At 43.3% G+C, this 17,551-nt stretch overlaps 1 protein-coding gene and 1 long non-coding RNA gene across 2 annotated transcripts; both read right to left on the reverse strand.

Moving 5' to 3' along the window:
• Window positions 1-5,370: 5,370 nt before the first annotated feature.
• On the reverse strand, window positions 5,371-6,938 carry LOC139647992 (uncharacterized). Its single transcript, XR_011695555.1, has 3 exons — window positions 6,780-6,938; window positions 5,933-5,992; window positions 5,371-5,622 (listed from the first exon to the last, which is right to left on the reverse strand). It is a non-coding gene; the product is annotated as an uncharacterized lncRNA (long non-coding RNA).
• A 3,055-nt stretch (window positions 6,939-9,993) lies between these two features.
• Window positions 9,994-17,342, reverse strand: sncgb (synuclein, gamma b (breast cancer-specific protein 1)). The gene is made up of 5 exons (XM_071524013.1): window positions 17,222-17,342; window positions 12,818-12,859; window positions 12,601-12,728; window positions 10,552-10,593; window positions 9,994-10,086 (listed from the first exon to the last, which is right to left on the reverse strand). Exons 1-5 carry the CDS (start codon window positions 17,340-17,342, stop codon window positions 10,078-10,080), a joined length of 342 nt encoding a protein of 113 aa, XP_071380114.1. The 3' UTR covers window positions 9,994-10,077.
• Window positions 17,343-17,551: the final 209 nt, after the last annotated feature.

Below are 17,551 nucleotides of genomic sequence, written 5' to 3' on the forward strand. Positions count from 1 at the left end.
TCAGTGATGTGTGCAAAAATCATGACATAATTCAAATTCAAATGCAAAAGCCCAGTTTGCATTTTCAGTTTCAAGTTTAGGTTTGCACAGTGTCTGCCAGTATTAAAATGCAAAGGCAAAGTCCATTTCACATTTAAAGTTCTCGCCCTCTATGACAGAACCCTGTTTGGTTCATGGGAGGGGCCTGTCAAGCCACCAGCCCACCTCCTCTCCTCCTCTTTTCTCCTCTTCTTATATAATCACTTCTTCTCTCCTTTCTGCTACTGGGTTTTGTTTCAACTCTTCTAACTTGCTAAACATTATCTCCTCACCTTACCTCGCCTCTATTCTGAGTTACTGCTCTTTACTTCCTCTTTCCCATCTTCTCCTCTCCTCTCTTTCCTCTCATCTTCTGTAACACATGTACCCTCCATTCTCCTGTTTAATTTTCTCCTTCTAACCATCCAAGTCCTTCCATGGAAATGAGGGGGGGTTGTACTGCCTTTTTTTAGTTGAAAACCTATAACATGTCAACAAAACGATTCAACAGCCTGTGGTTATTCATCAACATGAAGTTTGATAAATGGTTTCATGGTTTATTTTCATACAATAACATCATCATACAGGTATTTTACTGTACAACAGTGAACAGAACCTTCATTCAGGGTGGGGGGGGGGGGGGGGGGGGTAGGGTGCTTCGCATGGGATAGGTGTTCAGATGAGAATCAGAACAAGGATTTCCAAAATGTTTTGACCCGGTCTAGTGCTTTGTCAGCTGTCACTCCAGCCGCTGCTTTCCCCACTGCATGAGAGAGCATGCCACCAAGGCCTAGAGAACACACACACACACACACACACACACACGTGGTGGGAAATGGAAAAGCAGATACACTATGAACTTGAGTCAGTGGTCAACACAAGATGAACAAATGTCAATAAAAATAAAACGATCACATCGGAAAAGGGTTATTTTATGTTTTCTGTAAAAAAAACATACAGTCTCATACTTACTATAATCCATGCTATGAATTTAGATGGGAAAGAGTCATGTTGGAGGGCGGTAAAATGTGCCCCACAAATAAAATGGGAAAATTTAAAATTGAGGTGGTTCAGCCTCTGCTACATTCCTGGACGCATAGCACCTATTATACATCTGAACACCTGAACACAGACCAAACCACCAAATCATCAATCAAGTGACTTTATGTGATGAACAAAACAAATAGATCACCTTTATCCTCTTCCTTCAATTCTCCCCCCGCCACCTTGTTTATCTGGTCTTTTGCTGCATCAGCTGGGAGACACAAAGGCATCATCACATATCCATTCAGGCAGATTGCTCTGTGTGCAATAGTGCTGAATATACCAACAATAAAATAGTAATACACAAATGTAAAATTAATGGTGAGCTGCCAAAGCAGAGACCCAGTACAGATGTGGAGTTTTTCTCATACTAGATTCTGTGTGGAAGGGGAACTAACCCAGCATGAGGAGTAGACATACTTTTTAATTCTTAGTTTTGTAGCAGCAAAGCTCACCTACACTGCAATGAATAATTTTAAATGTTCTTGAAAGTCATTCATGACTTTAACCTAGGAGTGATGGATAAAGACTTAAGTATCTATTCATTCACTTTAACAAAGCTGAGAATTGTGAATATCTCACCCGCCTGGCTGATAACAGTGTCAACTCCTTTCCTGATTTTTTTTTCCAACATGTCCATCTCCGCGATGTTGATACCTTGCTGAGGGGAGAATGTGTAGTAGTGGTTGTGAGAAAATGTGAGTGTGTATGTATGGGAATGTTACATATATGAAGGTGGTAGAAACCAGCCCACCACCTCACACACACCCCTATCTGCATAGATCAAAGCTTGGGGCGGCAAATACGCAAAGACACACACACATACACACACACAGAGTTTCTTTCTCTCTGAATACACATGAATACCCTGTGAGTATGTGGGTATGAAATATGGAAGCATAATCCAGTCAATATGAAAATTAAAATGGAAATAATTTCATTTTCAGTGATGTGTGCAAAAATCATGACACAAATTCAAATGCAAAAGCCCAGTTTGCATTTTCAGTTTCAAGTTTAGGTTTGCACAGTGTCTGCCAGTATTAAAAGTGCATTTCACATTTAAAGGTCCCATATTCCACACTTTCCAGTGTTTTATTCTATGTTTTGAGGTCCATTAAAAGCTGTGTGTGTGGTGTCATGTACCAAAAACACTCTCAATCCATTTTGACACGTTCATTTTCCAGCGTCTCTCTGAGTCTTACCAAGAACAGGCTGTTTCTGTCACTGTGTTAAAGACTCATTAATATTAATGACCCCTCTGTTGGCTGATTGGCTAACCATTTCAAGAAGCGTGTGACACCACAGAGCTGGCAGCTGACAGCGAGAGGCAGGGAAAACTCTCCGGTAATAAACAATGACAACCACTCAACTGCTTTAAAAAAAACCACTTTGTTAGTCTATTATTTCTTACAAAAATTATAATGAGCGAACCTTTGTGATGCCACAAAGTTATGGAAGTCCAAACGGCTCGTTTAGAGGCTTGCTTTTCTGGATTGATTCTGGATTTTGATACTTTCACCATGTTTAGATAGCACATCTGTGACGGTCCCCTGGCTTGTTTTAACATTCTATGTCACCTATTTCTATAATGCAGCAGGTACCTGGAGGGCAGAGTGCTGATCGCTTTAGTTGGAAGCACCTGGGCCCGGTGCTCCCATGCTATAAGACCCCGCCTCTCTGGCTGAGAGTTCTCTCTTTCCTTTCTGCCTCGATCGCGCGTTGTTGTTTTGTTTGCAGCCATCCAACATCTCTTCTTTATATCACACATTGCACACATGCACACCCGCACCCTCACCACTGACTTTACTGACAACCACACCTCATCGTATCCTTAGTTTCGCTTGTGTTTTCTGTTATATACTTTATTTAAATAAATTACTCATGTTATTGGCTTTCAGCCTGCGTCCCCCTCTCTTTTGTCATGGCTCCAGAGCCAGGTCGTGACAACATCCAACTCCCTTATAATCAAAGAGGCATCCTTTTTTACACCATATGGGACCTTTAATTTTCTCGCCCTCTGACAGAACCCTGTTTGGTTCATGGGAGGGGTCTGTCGAGCCACCTCTCTTCTTTCTCCTCTTCTTCTCCAATCACTTCTTTTCTGCTTGCCGCTACTGTCACTTGTAGAGTTTTGTTACAACTCTTCCAACTTGCTAAGCGTTATCTCCCACTTTCTCCTCTCCTCCTTTTTACTCTCCTCTTCTGTCACTATATTGTTTTGTATCAACTGTTTTTAATTGCACTTTCTTACCGTTATCTCCTGTTCTCTTACCTCGCCGCCATTCTGACGGACTCCTCCTTACTTGAGAGGAAGTAAGGAGGAGTCACTCAGAACAATATCTGCTACCTGGATCACATGTTGGACAACCTTGGCAACACAGGTTGTCCAACAATTTTGAACTAGGAAATTTGGTGTGCCTTTTCCTACAGAGAAATGCAAAAGGTGTTAAGCTGTGTCATGAACCTGGAGTACTTTGATTGATTCATCTGAGTCCATAGTTCACTAGTTATATTTATTAATCATCCTATTTACCAAGCTGATACTTTCATTAGAATAGACTTGTAAATAACTATTTGAGTAGCTGAATTCATGTTTCTGAATTTAGCTTAATTAACATACACACCTGGAATCCTGTGCACATTCCACGATTCCACCAATCACTATATAATCAATACCAGTGTGACTGATCTGCCATGGCAAATTTGAGAGACAGTATTTCACTGTGTCCTCATCTATGTCAATAAGTTCCTGCTCAGTGAGCCTGACTAGTGCCTCCTTAATTGGATAATTTATCCAGCTATTAACATCAGGCCACATCCTCTTGATCATATCTGTTGACAACACATCGGGGGGGATGATTACATTTCTATATCCTCCTGAGATCCAGCCATTTCATTTTTTTGACCTTGTTTCTTTAACCCTCGTTTCTGTGTTTAACAGCAGTGAAAACCTCCTAAATTATTTTTTTTCTGCATGAAATTCGATGACTTCTCCTGGAGAGAATTAGAAAAAGTGAAACATTTACCTTTTTTATGTATATATATATATAATATATCTATATCTATATCTATATATATATATATATATATATATATATATATACATATAGATATAGATATAGATATATTTTTGTATCTGTTGTAACTTGTTTTTATTACTCCAAACACTTAAGATATATTAAGAAAATCAAAATTCAGAAACTTTTTTTCCCCTGGGTCTCAGGAGGATATGGGAGAATATTTAACCTCACAGACACACACACACACACACACACACACACACACACACCAGATGTGGGTCATGTGGTGTTTTTATATATAATATATAAAAACATATATATAAGCTCACCTAACACTACCTGTCACTTAGTGTCCCAATGCAGTAAACCCTGCCCATCCGGCATTCCAAGCAGGTTAAAACGAACACAAAGAATTATTTACAAAAAAAAGGTCTGACACAGATGCTGGGTAAACCTTTGCATTCTCTATGAACAGTGAAGTGGCACAACAATATTGATCTTTGTTCTATGCAGGGAGCCTCTGAGAAGGACATTGTCCACTCTGGGTTGGCCTACACCATGGAGAGATCTGCCCGGGTGAGTGAGCATGGATAAGACGGTCAGACTTGTTTTAGTGAGCAGGTGAATCTGAGGTGGATGACTCATAATAACACAGACTAACATTAAACCCAGCCCTCGCCTCCAGTCACACTGCTGTTTTTGTGTGCATGTACCATTGTAAACTGAGATGAGACATAGGAATTGCACTCCAGAAAGGCTGTAAATGCTCAGGTAGTGCAGTGTAATGTTCTGTACTTTTGTTCTTTCTTTGTCAAAGTGAATCTAAATGTGGTTTGTCTGGTTGAACAAAGGTTTTATAGAATGAAACGGCAAACTGTTTTTCCAGTGGTTTGACTGTTGTTTGCATTCTCTTCTGCCTTGCAGCAAATCATGCGCACAGCCAGCAAGTACAACCTGGGCCTGGACCTGCGGACGGCCGCCTATGTCAACGCCATCGAGAAGGTCTTCAAAGTCTACAACGAGGCGGGGCTCACCTTCACATAAACGGCCAATCACAGCCCACGTTCACCCACACGCTCTCCCCCACCCTCCTGCTATTGATCACCTTTCTCCTGCTTCCTTATCAAACAATGACTGTGACAGCCATTCTCCTGTTTAATTTTCTCCTTCTAACCATCCAAGTCCTTACATGGAAATTACTTGGGGGGGCAAAAAAAAAAATTCTATTACCTTAGTTTTTTTTGTTGAAAACCAATAAAATGTCAACAAAATGATTACAGTGTGTGACTATTCAACATGAAGACTGATAAATGGTTTCATGGTTTATTTTCATACAATAACAACATCACACAGGTGTTTTAATGTACAACGGTGAACAAAACCTCCACTCAGGGCTTTGCATGGGATAGGCGTTCAGATGAGAATCAGGATTAGGAACTGAACAACTTTGTGATCCCGCCTATTGCTTTGCCAGCTGCGTCTTCAGCTGCCTTTTCAGCTATGGCTGTCTTGACTGTGTCAGTGATCTCGCCAAAGAAGCCTATGAGAGGAAACACACACACACACACACACAATGATGTGGTGAGAAATGGAAAAAACAGCTACACTATGAACTCGAGTCAGTGGTCAACACAAGATGAACAACTGCCAATAAAAATAAAACTATCACATCTATATTTTAAGAAAAGGGGTTGTTTATGTTTTCTGCAAAATACCTTGTTTTCATATAACATATTTACTATAATCCATGCTATGAATTTAGATGGGAAAGAGTCATGATGGTGGTCGGTAAAGTGTGCCTCACAAATAAAATGGGAAAATTGAGATGATGAACAAAAAAAAAAAATCACCTTTATCCTCTTCCTTCTTTTCTTCCCCCATCACCTTGCTTAGCTGGTCGTTTGCTCCAGCTGGGAGACACAAAGGCATCATCACATATCTATTCAGGCAGATTGCTCTGTGTGCAATAGTGCTGAATATACCAACAATAAAATAGTAATACACAAATGTAAAATTAAAGGTGAGCTGCCAAAGCAGAGACCCAATACAGATGTGGAGTTTTTCTCAAACTAGATTCTGTGTGGAAGGGGAACTAACCCGGCATGAGGAGTAGACATACTTTTTAATTCTTAGCTTCAATGCAATGAATGGTTTTAAACTAAAAGCAAACAGAGTTCATTGATAATCACTTTTTCTCTTCTTTTTTTTTTATATATGTTCTTGAAAGTCATTCATGATAATCAATTTTCAAAGGTAAGCTTTTTGTGGTAACTAAAAGTTAGCATATTCAACTCCTGTAGTCCGTATAGTTTTAGGAGAAAAATAATAATTGTACATATTCAAGTCCAATTCTGAAATAAGGCAGGCAATATAAGCTTTTTTTGTCAAGGAAAATGTATTAAGCAGGTTAAAAGTCTGCCCAAAAGTCTGTATATGCACTTCCTGTTCAATCAGTTCAATGGCCAGAAATGCTGCAGTGAGTTCAGTGCACCTTGGATTAGTGATCATTTTAATGTCTCTGAATCTTAACAGCATGTTCTCCTTCAGTACGGTCTACACCAATTCATTTATAGTTCATTTGTAGTCATATCATGTATTTGAAATGTATAAAGGAGATGCATAGGAGTGATGGATAGAGACTTACTGTAAGTATCTATATATTCACTTTAACAAAGCAGAGAATTGTGAATATCTCACCCGCCTCGATAACGATGCCAACTCCTTTCTTGATTATACCTCCAAAGTTTTCCATTGGATCTGACATCTCTGCGGTGTGTTGTATCCTCTGTTGATACCTTGCTGAGGTGAGAATGTGTAGTAGTGGTTGTGAGAAAATGTGAGGGTGTGTGTGTGGCGGGAATGTTATATGAAGGTGGCAGAGGCCAGCCCACCACCACACACACCCCTGTCTGCATAGATCAAAGCTTGGGGCGGCAAAAAAAAACACACACACACACACACACACACACACACACACACACACACAGATCACAACATTGTGAATATCTGGGTATGGAAGCTTGAAAAAGGAAATACCAGCAGTAGCATCCTAACTAAAATCCTAATTTTGTAGGACAATGTGAGTCACACTGAAAACATCCATGCTGTCAGCAAACACAAAGGGACAAGTCATGTATTAATAGTACATGTTCTTGTGTGGGACAACACCCTTTCACTTTTAGTGTGTGTGTGTGTGTGTTTGTTTGACAGTTCCTATGGGGTGTTGGCTATGTGCTCCACCCTGGTGTGGCTCCTCTTCATTGTGCCCGCTAGCACCAGCCTCAGTTTAACAACCTGATTTTGGCACAGATCAGAGTATCTGTCTGGCCTTTTGCATGAGGAGTAAGGTGGCATGAGACTGGTAAAATGCTCCCTGGCAGGGTTATTAAATGTAATTACACACAACGATCCAACCTAGTTGTATGTGTGCGTGTGTGTGTGTGTGTGTGTGAGAGAGAGAGTGAGAGATAATGAGAGTACTTGATCACAGGTATCCTGAAGCCAGTGTGTCAGCTGCACTCACTCACCTGTTGAAAGCTTTTTTTCTCCAGAGAAATGCTAGTGTAATAGTTTAATGCTGTATAATAATGTATAGTATAATGCTGTTAGTATAATAAGATAATGTGATGACGTTCTCAGCACTCCACATATCTCTGTCTTGTAGGCCATTAGTCCAACAGATCTGTCTGTTAATACATAGGTAAATCAGTGGTGGGACATCTGTATGTGATGAATTCTTCTATTTGACTTGGTGCAGAGTTTGCAGAGTTTCTTTCTCTCTGCATTATGAACACCCAACTTTCCACCCCAAGGTCTAATAAGACAACTGAATAAATAAACTCTTGACACAGCAGTTGGATTTCAACAAAACCATTTTAATTTCACTGGTACTGTTTATAAAATCAGCGAGTCTGCTTTGATGCCAACTTAAACATGGTGCGTAATTGTGTCTGAATTTGTGTTCGTGTAGGTGAGTGAAGTGAGATTTGTGTGTTGTGTATGTGTGTGTGTGTGTGTGTGTGTGTGTCAGTGTGAGTGTGTATATGTACGTGTGTGCGTGTGTGCGTGTTCGTGTGAATGTGAATGTCAGATTGCTTGATAAGGCAACATGCAGTCATCAGTTTCCATTGGCCTCAAAGTAAAAACACACAGACCTGTTCCAGACACAAACACACACACTTTGCTGGCTGGACCTGTTCTATGTTAACACACACACACACACATACAGTGCATACATACAGACACACGCACACACACCGATGCCGGGCAGACGAGCTATAGAGTTACCGCAAGCAGTGAGGGGCGGGGCACAGTGAGTGACAGGATAACTGAATCCTCTGATTGGCTGAGACAGTTGATGGGTGGGAGCTTCAGAACAGCCAGGGTTCAGAGTGGGACCAGTTAGTGTGAAATGAACCGTACCATTAAAAACTACATATCCCAGGATTCAACGTAGTGTAACCTCCCTATTGGCTGACTCTCTGACTCCCTGACTGACTGTCTTTATTCACCACAGACATCTGAATAACTGACTGGCTGACGTCCATATTGCTTGTTTCTCTCTACGCATGCAAACCAGTTTCACAAAGACTAAAAAGCAAGTCAGCCTACAGTATAACAACAAGTGAACCAACACAACGAGGGACCTGATTATCATCGGCCTTGTTTCTCACACGGTCGTTCATCCTCCCACTTCTAATGACTCTAAACCCGGACTAAACCCAGGCCAGATTAAATCCCACCTCACACTGCCGAGTTTGAGCTGTACAGTATGTGCCGTATTGCTTCTGCTTTTAAGATTTAAGGAACAACTCGTGGAACATCTGCCCTCGTTGTCTCTCGCATCCAATGCACCCGACTCAGGCCGAGAGAATGAGCGTAATGTATTGCTTTCTGGCTGACGATAATAACCCTGTTTCTAAATGTCGAGACAAAACACACGCTAAGCCAATACAAAGCTATATAGGACAGCCGCTACTCTACGGTTACAACACACCACAAGTCACTCTACGGGTCTGTTCATGCAGTCTACTGTAGCTAACTAACTATCACACACACACACACAAAACAGAATGGTCATCATCTCTCTCCATCGCATGATTCCCTGCAGAAGCCTCTGGAGCGCCGTCCTTATTTTACACGTCAGCGGTTACGCATGCACACGCACACACACATAGAAGCTCACATGCACACACACAACACACACACACACACACACATAAAGTTGCTCACACCTTCTCATACCCCGTCTCAGTCACATGGGGAGTTGCCTATTTCACTCTTGCTGTCCGTCATCCTGCAGAGACCCGATCATTTGTTGTTGCAGTATTTATTCACACACCCAGATACTCTAATAAACTAAATTCCTCTAAACAATGACTACAATTGCCACTCATCTGCCCCGTGTGTGTGTGTGTGTGTGTGTGTGTGCCTTTGCTAGCATTTATGTATGCGCGTGTATGTGTGTGTGTCTCTCAGGGCGGGTGCGAGAGTGTATTGCGTATGGAAGTGTGTCTCTGTTTGGTTGTGTGTGTGTGTGTGTGTGTGTGTGCGTGCGAGCAGGTCTCCCTATAGGGGGTAGGTATGGGGTGACAACAACACCGGGGTTAATATCATGACAACACTAACACAGGGATCGGGTGAGGGAAGACGGGCGGTGGAAGAAAAGCTACAGGCTGCAGAAAAACAGGGCGTTTGGTGGGGGGTGAGAGGTCGGGGTTGGGTAAAGGGGGCATTACAGGTGGCAGAGGACTGCTGGGGGGGGTTAACAGGAGGGCATCAGGGAGTGACGGGGCAGGGGGGTGGGGGGTGGTTGGGGTAGGAGGGCTGGGGAGTGGGTGGGAGTGGGAGGGGGCAATCTGCAAGAGTCTGTTTCAGTTGATTTGGTTCCCATAAAGTCACAAAAAAATATGTCGAACATCTGGAGTCTGGTACAGCGAGGCGAGGGGGAGCGAGGGACCATCGGAGAGGACGGGAGGAGAGGTCCCGACAGCGACTAATACCCCTGGTAGGAAGGAAGGAAGGAAGGAAGGAAGGAAAGAAAGAAAAAACAAAGAAAAATGTAAATTCATATTAATATGTTTCAAGATTATACGGTAATGAATTGCTTTCCTCAGCCAATACTATCACATAGAGTTTGATCTGACTGAACTGCAAGCTAATTGCTTAGACACACTGCAAAAAAAATCTCCATCTTAACAAGTCATTTAGTCAATTATTGGGTCCTAAAATCCTAATTTTCTTAAAAAAAAGGTAAAAGAATCTGCCAATTGGGTGAGAGAAATTAACTCGTTACCAATGCAAATCAACTTGTTTCAAGCATTTGGTAGAATCAAGTTTAATTTTTTTTCACTTGTTTTAAGAAAATTAGGATTTTTAGGACTCAATAATAGACTAAATGACTCGTTAAGAAGGAGATTTTTTGCAGTCCGCTTTGATTCCAGTACCAGCTCTCTAGCCGTGTCCTCACCTCTCCTCCTTCGCCTCCCTGCTCCATTCCTCCATATTCTCCCTGTAGGAATAGAGAAAGAGAGAGTAGGATACATTAGAGATGAGAAAGAGGTGGAGGTGATGTCAGAGCTGAGATGACAGGATGAGGCGATAGGAGGACGAGGGGGGGTGGGGGGCTCAAGCATCAAGGCCACCTTCCACTAGCTCCCCCCTCCCTCCAGCTCTGATCTACCAAGGCGGTAAGGCTACAAACACCATGCACTAGGGTTCTTGAGTGTTTGAGGGTTACAGCATGTTTGATAAATTATGACCTTCACCTACCAGGCTCTGTGTGCAAAGCCTTCCCTTATATTCTGGCTGAACGTTGCGTAGAAGCTAAGCTATTTCAGTGCATGCCATGAGGATATTCAATAGCTTTTCTACTGTGCTAGAGATGTGGCTGAGAGCTTGTCATATCACTTAAGCTAGACGGTAGTATGGTTAGAAATGGACCTGGGAGAGGTTTAGTATCACTATAGTCTAAAACCACACAAGTGAGTGAGCATCTGAGGGGTCAGAGGAAAGTGCCTGCAGTATCCAGAGTAAGAACTCACATTAATAACACCTGAATTGCTCTCAGAGATACTGTGGGATGTGCTACTGTTGTACAATCTATGTCATTTGATGGAAGCTCTTATCCGAAGCCCCTTATAGTGCAGGACTGCATACATTTTTAATAAGTGGCTTGAATTTCTCCTTTCCCGTCTTGACGCTCACTTAGTTTGGTGTGGGCCGTTAGCTACAATAGGCAGTAGCATGCAGGGTGTCCCCTCTTTATCACTCCTTGGCCCCCACCCGCCCCCACACATGATGACCTATAACCTATGCCCCCACACAGTCCTGTCCAATAGGCACCTCGTATACAGGCTCCTCCTACCAGGGCAACACAGAGGAGACACAAACAACATAAACAAGTACAGATTAGCAAAAGAACAGCAACACAGCACAGAACAACACAACACAGCAGTGCACAGTCACACACAGAAACACAATACTATAACAAAATCAACAACACACAAAATTTGGAACTATAATAGAAAGCAGTGCACCAAACACAACACCAACGTTAGATGTAAGAGCATCTAACATACTGCACAAAGAGGTCTGACAACAGGGTTCAAATTATAAGAAGGCCACAGGAGGGATGTCAATATGAAATTGTTTGTGCGTGCCACCAAATTAAACAAAAACTACAGTATAATTTGAACCCTGGTTAAAAACAACAAAATATATAGTTACAAATACAGTGCAAATACGTAATAATCGGGTTATGCTTGCAATGGGCAATTTATCTATAATAGATAAATGTATGAAAATATATCTTTATAAATAAAAGTATAAATATCAAAGTGTTGTGGATCAATTTAGCATTCAGCATTGTACAAATGTATCACTTATTCAAGGGAAGAAAGAGTGAAAGTGAGATGTTTTTTCCCCATTGAGAATGTGTTTTATATGGGGAAAGAGCTCTCTCTAGTGGCTGACCACAGGCCCTGCTGCCTAAACTACGCCATTCAACATCAGCCCACTACCTGGGGCAGACTGTAACCTTTGAACTTGCTGGTCTCGTCACAACTATGTCCCTCTGACAATGGATTGTCTGACCTTTTTAGAGCAGGACATCAGCCATGATCAGACCTTTCGATGGTGCTGCACACGGACCCCGACTGAAATACGCTCCAGTGTTGAGCATCTAAAAAGATTGTTCTGATTTGGGTGGCTCCTTGCTCTCACCACTCCAAGTTTCTTTGAGTTTTGGTAATTCTATTTCCTAGTTCTTTTTTTGTGATACTTTTGTGATCCCTGAAGGAGAAATTCTCTTTGTTTTCCTCCTCCACAGGGAGGTCAGAGGTCAGAGTTACTAGTGGGGATTCACTTCAGCAGGGTGGATGCTTGCGATCATGGAGGGTTTAAACCTGCGTGTTGTGGCTGAATGTTATTGTCCCTATCCTCATTACATCACTACTGGTGTGAAACCACTAAAACCTGCGGAAACCACTGGTGATCCAATGCTACCATGGTGACTGACCTGGTTGATCAACCCGGTCGACGCGGCGACGTTCTCAACCCCCTCCACGGTTGCCTGTGACACGTCGTTGGCCCCAGCAACCGCTGTGTCGCCAACAATGTTGGCCTGCTCGTTGGTCCTGTTGGCCACTGGGGGCACATAGAGGAAGAGGGTTAGCAGAAAGACTGGAACACACACACACACACACACATACACTCATAAATGCAGTTTGTCTTACCTGTGTTTACTCCTGACACGACTCCCTCCTTTGTCTTATTGCCTGAGGAAGAGAGGGAGATCAGAATCGCATTCATACATATAGACTGAGGTTTGTAATGAGGTTGTGATGAGGTCAGTGAGGTTTCAGTCCTGTCCTACTCAGCTCTAATCTCGCTATCCTTACTCCATTCCACTGATAACTCTTAGACAAAGAAGCAATATCACCTGAGAAAAACTTCAGTCAAAATCTATATTTGAAATACACAAAATATGAAAAACTGATAATGTAACAAATGCTGGATAATGCAGTAACTCATCAAAATGTAATAAACTGACCCTTTAAATGGGTTGAATATGTAATAAATGTAATATAATATAGTTATATAGTATATGTAATATAGTTAATGTAATGTAATGTGCATTACATTATTACATTAACTGACGTTTATTACTTCAAAAGGGGTGTAACATATTTTTAACTGATGATGCAATAATATTATTGACTGATAATGTAATGACTAAGACAAACTGAGAAGAATGTAATAAATTGATTTGTTACATTAATAGTCAGTATTATTATTATATCATCAGTTAAAGATGTTACAATTATTATCACATCACTGTAGTAATGTGATGTAATTTATGATATTAAGAGGTTTCATCACATTTTTGACCCATTTAGAGGGACATTTTATTACATCATGTTATTACATTATCCAGCGGTTTGCACATCATCAGCTGCCAAGGTCATAGATGCAGTATATTTAGTGCTGTTTATGGGTGAGGAAGTAAAATGGTCCCTGTAATAAATAAACATTTTCATTGAGATGGTATTTTGAAAAATGGATGACAAAGGGAGGAAACATAGCTAGATATATAGATAAAATAACTAAGATAAAAATATACTTTTTCTGTATTCTTCTGATCACTCTTATGATATTGCGGCCCCTAGACTGTGAAACAGCCTTCCTGAAAATGTTGGTCAGCAGTATCCATTGCCATTTCTAAAAATGGATTTTAAGACCCACTTTTACTCCAAGGCCTTTCAGTGCGATTGATGTGCTTCACCTGCTTTTTGGAAATGTGTTCGGTCGTTTTTGTCTGCGTCTGTGTCTCTCGTCTACATCGTTTCTTTTTCTGTTACCTTTTTCTTTCGACCTTGTGAAGCGCTCTAAAACAAAGGGGTTGGTGTTTAAGGCCCCATGTGAATAATGTTGACTTCCCATGCTGACTATTTTATGTTTTCTCAAAACATTTTTTTATGGGAAAACAAATTCTTTCCTGCCTTTTTTCCCTACAGCAACACTACCTCTGTGTATCCCCCTCTCCTCCCCACCCTTGTGCTCATTACAGTATGATCCCAAGCAGATTAAATGGTAGTTATGTAATCTGCCAGAGTGAGGGATAGAGAGAGCGAGAGGAGAGAGAGAGAGAGAGAGAGAGAGAGAGAGAGAGGAGGGGGGGAGCTCTACTCTTTAGAGTGGAAGGAAAGAAGGAAGGAAGGTAGAAATTAAGGAAGCAAGGAAGGAAGGATGGAGGGGCGGAAGGATAATTCTAAAGCAAATCCAGCTTAAAAATCAGCAGAATAACATCAGTCATATTACTGCACAGCCTTTGCATACAGACATCAATGGGAGTCGTTGCATACTGTTTCCACAAATGCAGATACTGCCACATACAGTAGCCTGCATCCACCACCACCTAACCCCCCTCCACCCCCACCCTTCTCTCTCCTCTTTTTTCCCTACCCTTCCTTTCTCTCTCTCTCTCTCTCTCTCTCTCTCTCTCTCTCTCACTCTCTCTCTCCTGCTTCCCTCCATCTCTCTGCACGCTCCCTGTGGTACATGAGCCACGTGCCTGAGTACTGAGCAGTACTGCAGTACAGCCCGACTCGCTCTCTCAAACACACACGTACACACACACATGCACATACACTGCGATGACACAGCTTCTTTCTCTCAGCCAACGGAGGGAGCCCCCTAAGCCTGAATATCTGTATGTGTGCGTGCATGTGTGTGTGTGTGTGTGGTGATCTGTCACCTTCATGCACACTGCATCTGTCAAAGGATAACTTAGAAGCTTAAAAGATAACTTGTGCCTTGCTTTGAGAAGTAAATGATCAAACGAAGCGACATCGCATGGTAGCGTTGACTGGAGACAGATGCAAGAGCAAGGAATGGTTGAAATAATGTATTAAACTCGCAAAAATATGGTTTTATCATTTTTTAGGGGGCTATTTGTGGCTCAGCAGTCAGACTGAGATGCAGAAAGCTCAGATGTTTCCCTCATGATGCCAATGTGGGGAAATCAGTGTTCAAATTCTTTTTTTTCATGTACATTTGATGTATTTTGGGGCGGAAAAATCATCTTTTGCGGAGTTTTGAGGAAGTATTCAGTAATATGGTAAGGTAGAGGTGAATCCATATTCAGGATACATGTAAAATGGTTGTGCAGCCCTTGGTGCTGAGGATCGACACACACACACACACACACACACACACACACACACACACACACATGTGTAGCCTACACACACACATGTTCTTGCTGATGTATGCACTCTGCTGTGGGCAGATACAGTAGTTGTTCAGGGCCATCGACCCTCCTCACTTCAGCGATCACATCCCCTCCTTCTCCTTCTCTCTGTTTTCCTCTGCCCTTTTCTCTCTATCCATCCACCTGCTTCTCTCATTCTCATTTCTTCCTCTTCTGCTCTTCTTCCTGTGATCTGCGTCCCCTCCCTCCCCTCTCTGTCTCTCTCCCTCTCTGATTTACCTATTCTTCCTTTTAAGTAGGACCGTTTCCTTCCTCTGTTTGCCTGTGGCTGCCTCCTATCAACCTTCCTATCCTTTCTCTCTCTCTCTCTCTCTCTCTCCATCCCTCCATCCTTCCTTCCATCTTTCCCTCGGGTGTGAGGAGTGGGGGGGTGGGGTGGGGGGGCATTCAGAGAGCTATGGGGGAGGAAGGTGGTTAGTCATCAAAGCATCACGCACTGGCCGGCAAATCCTGCTGCTGGCACGACACACACATACGCACACACACATACGCACACACACATACGCACACACACATATGCACACACACACACACACATACACACACATAAGCATACACACGCAGGGCCAGGGATGAGGGAGGGGGTTGTGTGGAGAGCAAACTGCTGCAGTGCTCAACTGATCCTTGCCCTGTCTAGCCCCCCCCCCCCCACCCCCCACCCGTCACATTGACTCTCACACACACATACACGCATGCCATCGCATTTTTTTTTTTTTGCATTATTATTATTTTACACATCAGCTGCTTTTGCAGCGGTCAGTCTTGGGTGTGAATCCGGCGGAGGGACGGAGCCAGACGCACACTGCAGACACTGCCAGCTTCCTCTCTGGCCACCCAGCCCCCCTCCCGCCCCCCCTTACGCCCCCCCACCCCACCCCCCCCAAAAACCAACCTCCCTCTCTCCCATGGCCCGGCACTCGGGGTAACCTTGAGATGTGACGCACTCAGTTACAAGCACATAGAAAAAAGGTGGGCTAGACTACAGTAACATCTTAAGGCGAACAACCACCAAAAAATCAACGATGCTCTCAGAAAAGTATTCATTTATGGGGTTTTTTTTCACTTAAAAGCTGCTAACCTCACGTAACTTACATCAGTTTGATAGCACTTGCTTTGATGTACACTATGATTCTACCTCATAAAGATTCATGTCAGGCTGAAAAGGTGGTTAAACTGAGTTGTGGTGGATTTACCCTCCACTACTGCATCTAGTCCAGCGCTGTGCACACAAGCCTCTCACACTGAGCGGGACAAATAGGTCTGGTGACAACAGCTTGAGGCAGTGCCATCACGGGACCCTGCAGTGTCACTTCCCCCTCCCCTCCTCTTTCTCTCTCTCTCACTTTCTCCTCCATTTTATTCTTTTTCGTTCCGTTCCATTCAGGGGCCGACAGTGACAGGACGATTCGATCCCGTCAGTCACCGGTTCCCTTCCTGGTGGCCGACGGCACTCCTCTCCATCCCTTTCTCCACCTAATCCCCATCTACCTATCCTTCTCTCTTTCTGCCCATCACCCCCCCCTCCCCCTCCCCCCTCCTCCTCCAACCCCCACCCTCTGCCCTGCACCAGTCCTGCAGCAGTATTGCCAGCACTCCAACCCCTCCTTCCTCCCCATCTCCTCCTTCCTCCTCCTTCTCCCTCTGTTCCTCTCACACTTCTCACAGCTGTCCCAGACCGGGACACCCATGGGACCCCACCTCACGGTCATGCACACACGCACACACACACACATATACCACAAACGTGTGCAACTCCCCCAAATGTCTCAGCTTTCTAGGCTGCTTCTTTTTTTTTTTTTTTTTTTTTTTTTTTTTTTACTGCAGCTCAGTGTTCCTCCCAGCTACGCAGACATGATGTGGTACGTACCTACATACATCACCCCTTCCTTGGTCTTAGCTGCGGCCTCCTCCACGCCGGCCTTGGTCTTTTCTGCGGCGGCCACCACCCCCTCCTTGGCCATGGAGAACCCCTTCATCAGTACATCCATCTTGGGCGATGAGACGGCTGGGCTCCCCTGCTCTGAACGGGCCTGGCTGGCTGGCTGGCTGGCTGGTGCTTACAGCGAGTGTGAGAGAGCGTGCAGTAAGAGATGATGCGAGATGTGAGAGTGTGTGAGTGAAGAGTGAGCGTGTGTGTGTGTGTGTGTGTGTGTGTCGGTGGCTCCTCCTCCCTTAGTGCTGCAATAGAGGCTGAGAG

Source organism: Centroberyx affinis, unplaced genomic scaffold (genome assembly GCF_046629955.1).
Source record: "Centroberyx affinis isolate AG114_WGS23_722 - 3 ecotype Tasmania unplaced genomic scaffold, CSIRO-AGI_Caff_v1 ptg001131l_1, whole genome shotgun sequence".
Lineage (NCBI taxonomy): Eukaryota > Metazoa > Chordata > Actinopteri > Beryciformes > Berycidae > Centroberyx > Centroberyx affinis.

Bases quoted from the DNA above. Each gene is read 5' to 3' on its own strand.
- sncgb (XM_071524013.1), bottom strand. From the start codon at position 17,342: ATGGATGTACTGATGAAGGGGTTCTCCATGGCCAAGGAGGGGGTGGTG. The intron at 12,729-12,817 runs GTAAGACAAACT...ATGTGCCCCCAG, and splicing joins CGTGTCAGGAGTAAACACAG to TGGCCAACAGGACCAACGAG. The intron at 10,594-12,600 runs GTCAGTCACCAT...CTATTCCTACAG, and splicing joins CGACCGGGTTGATCAACCAG to GGAGAATATGGAGGAATGGA.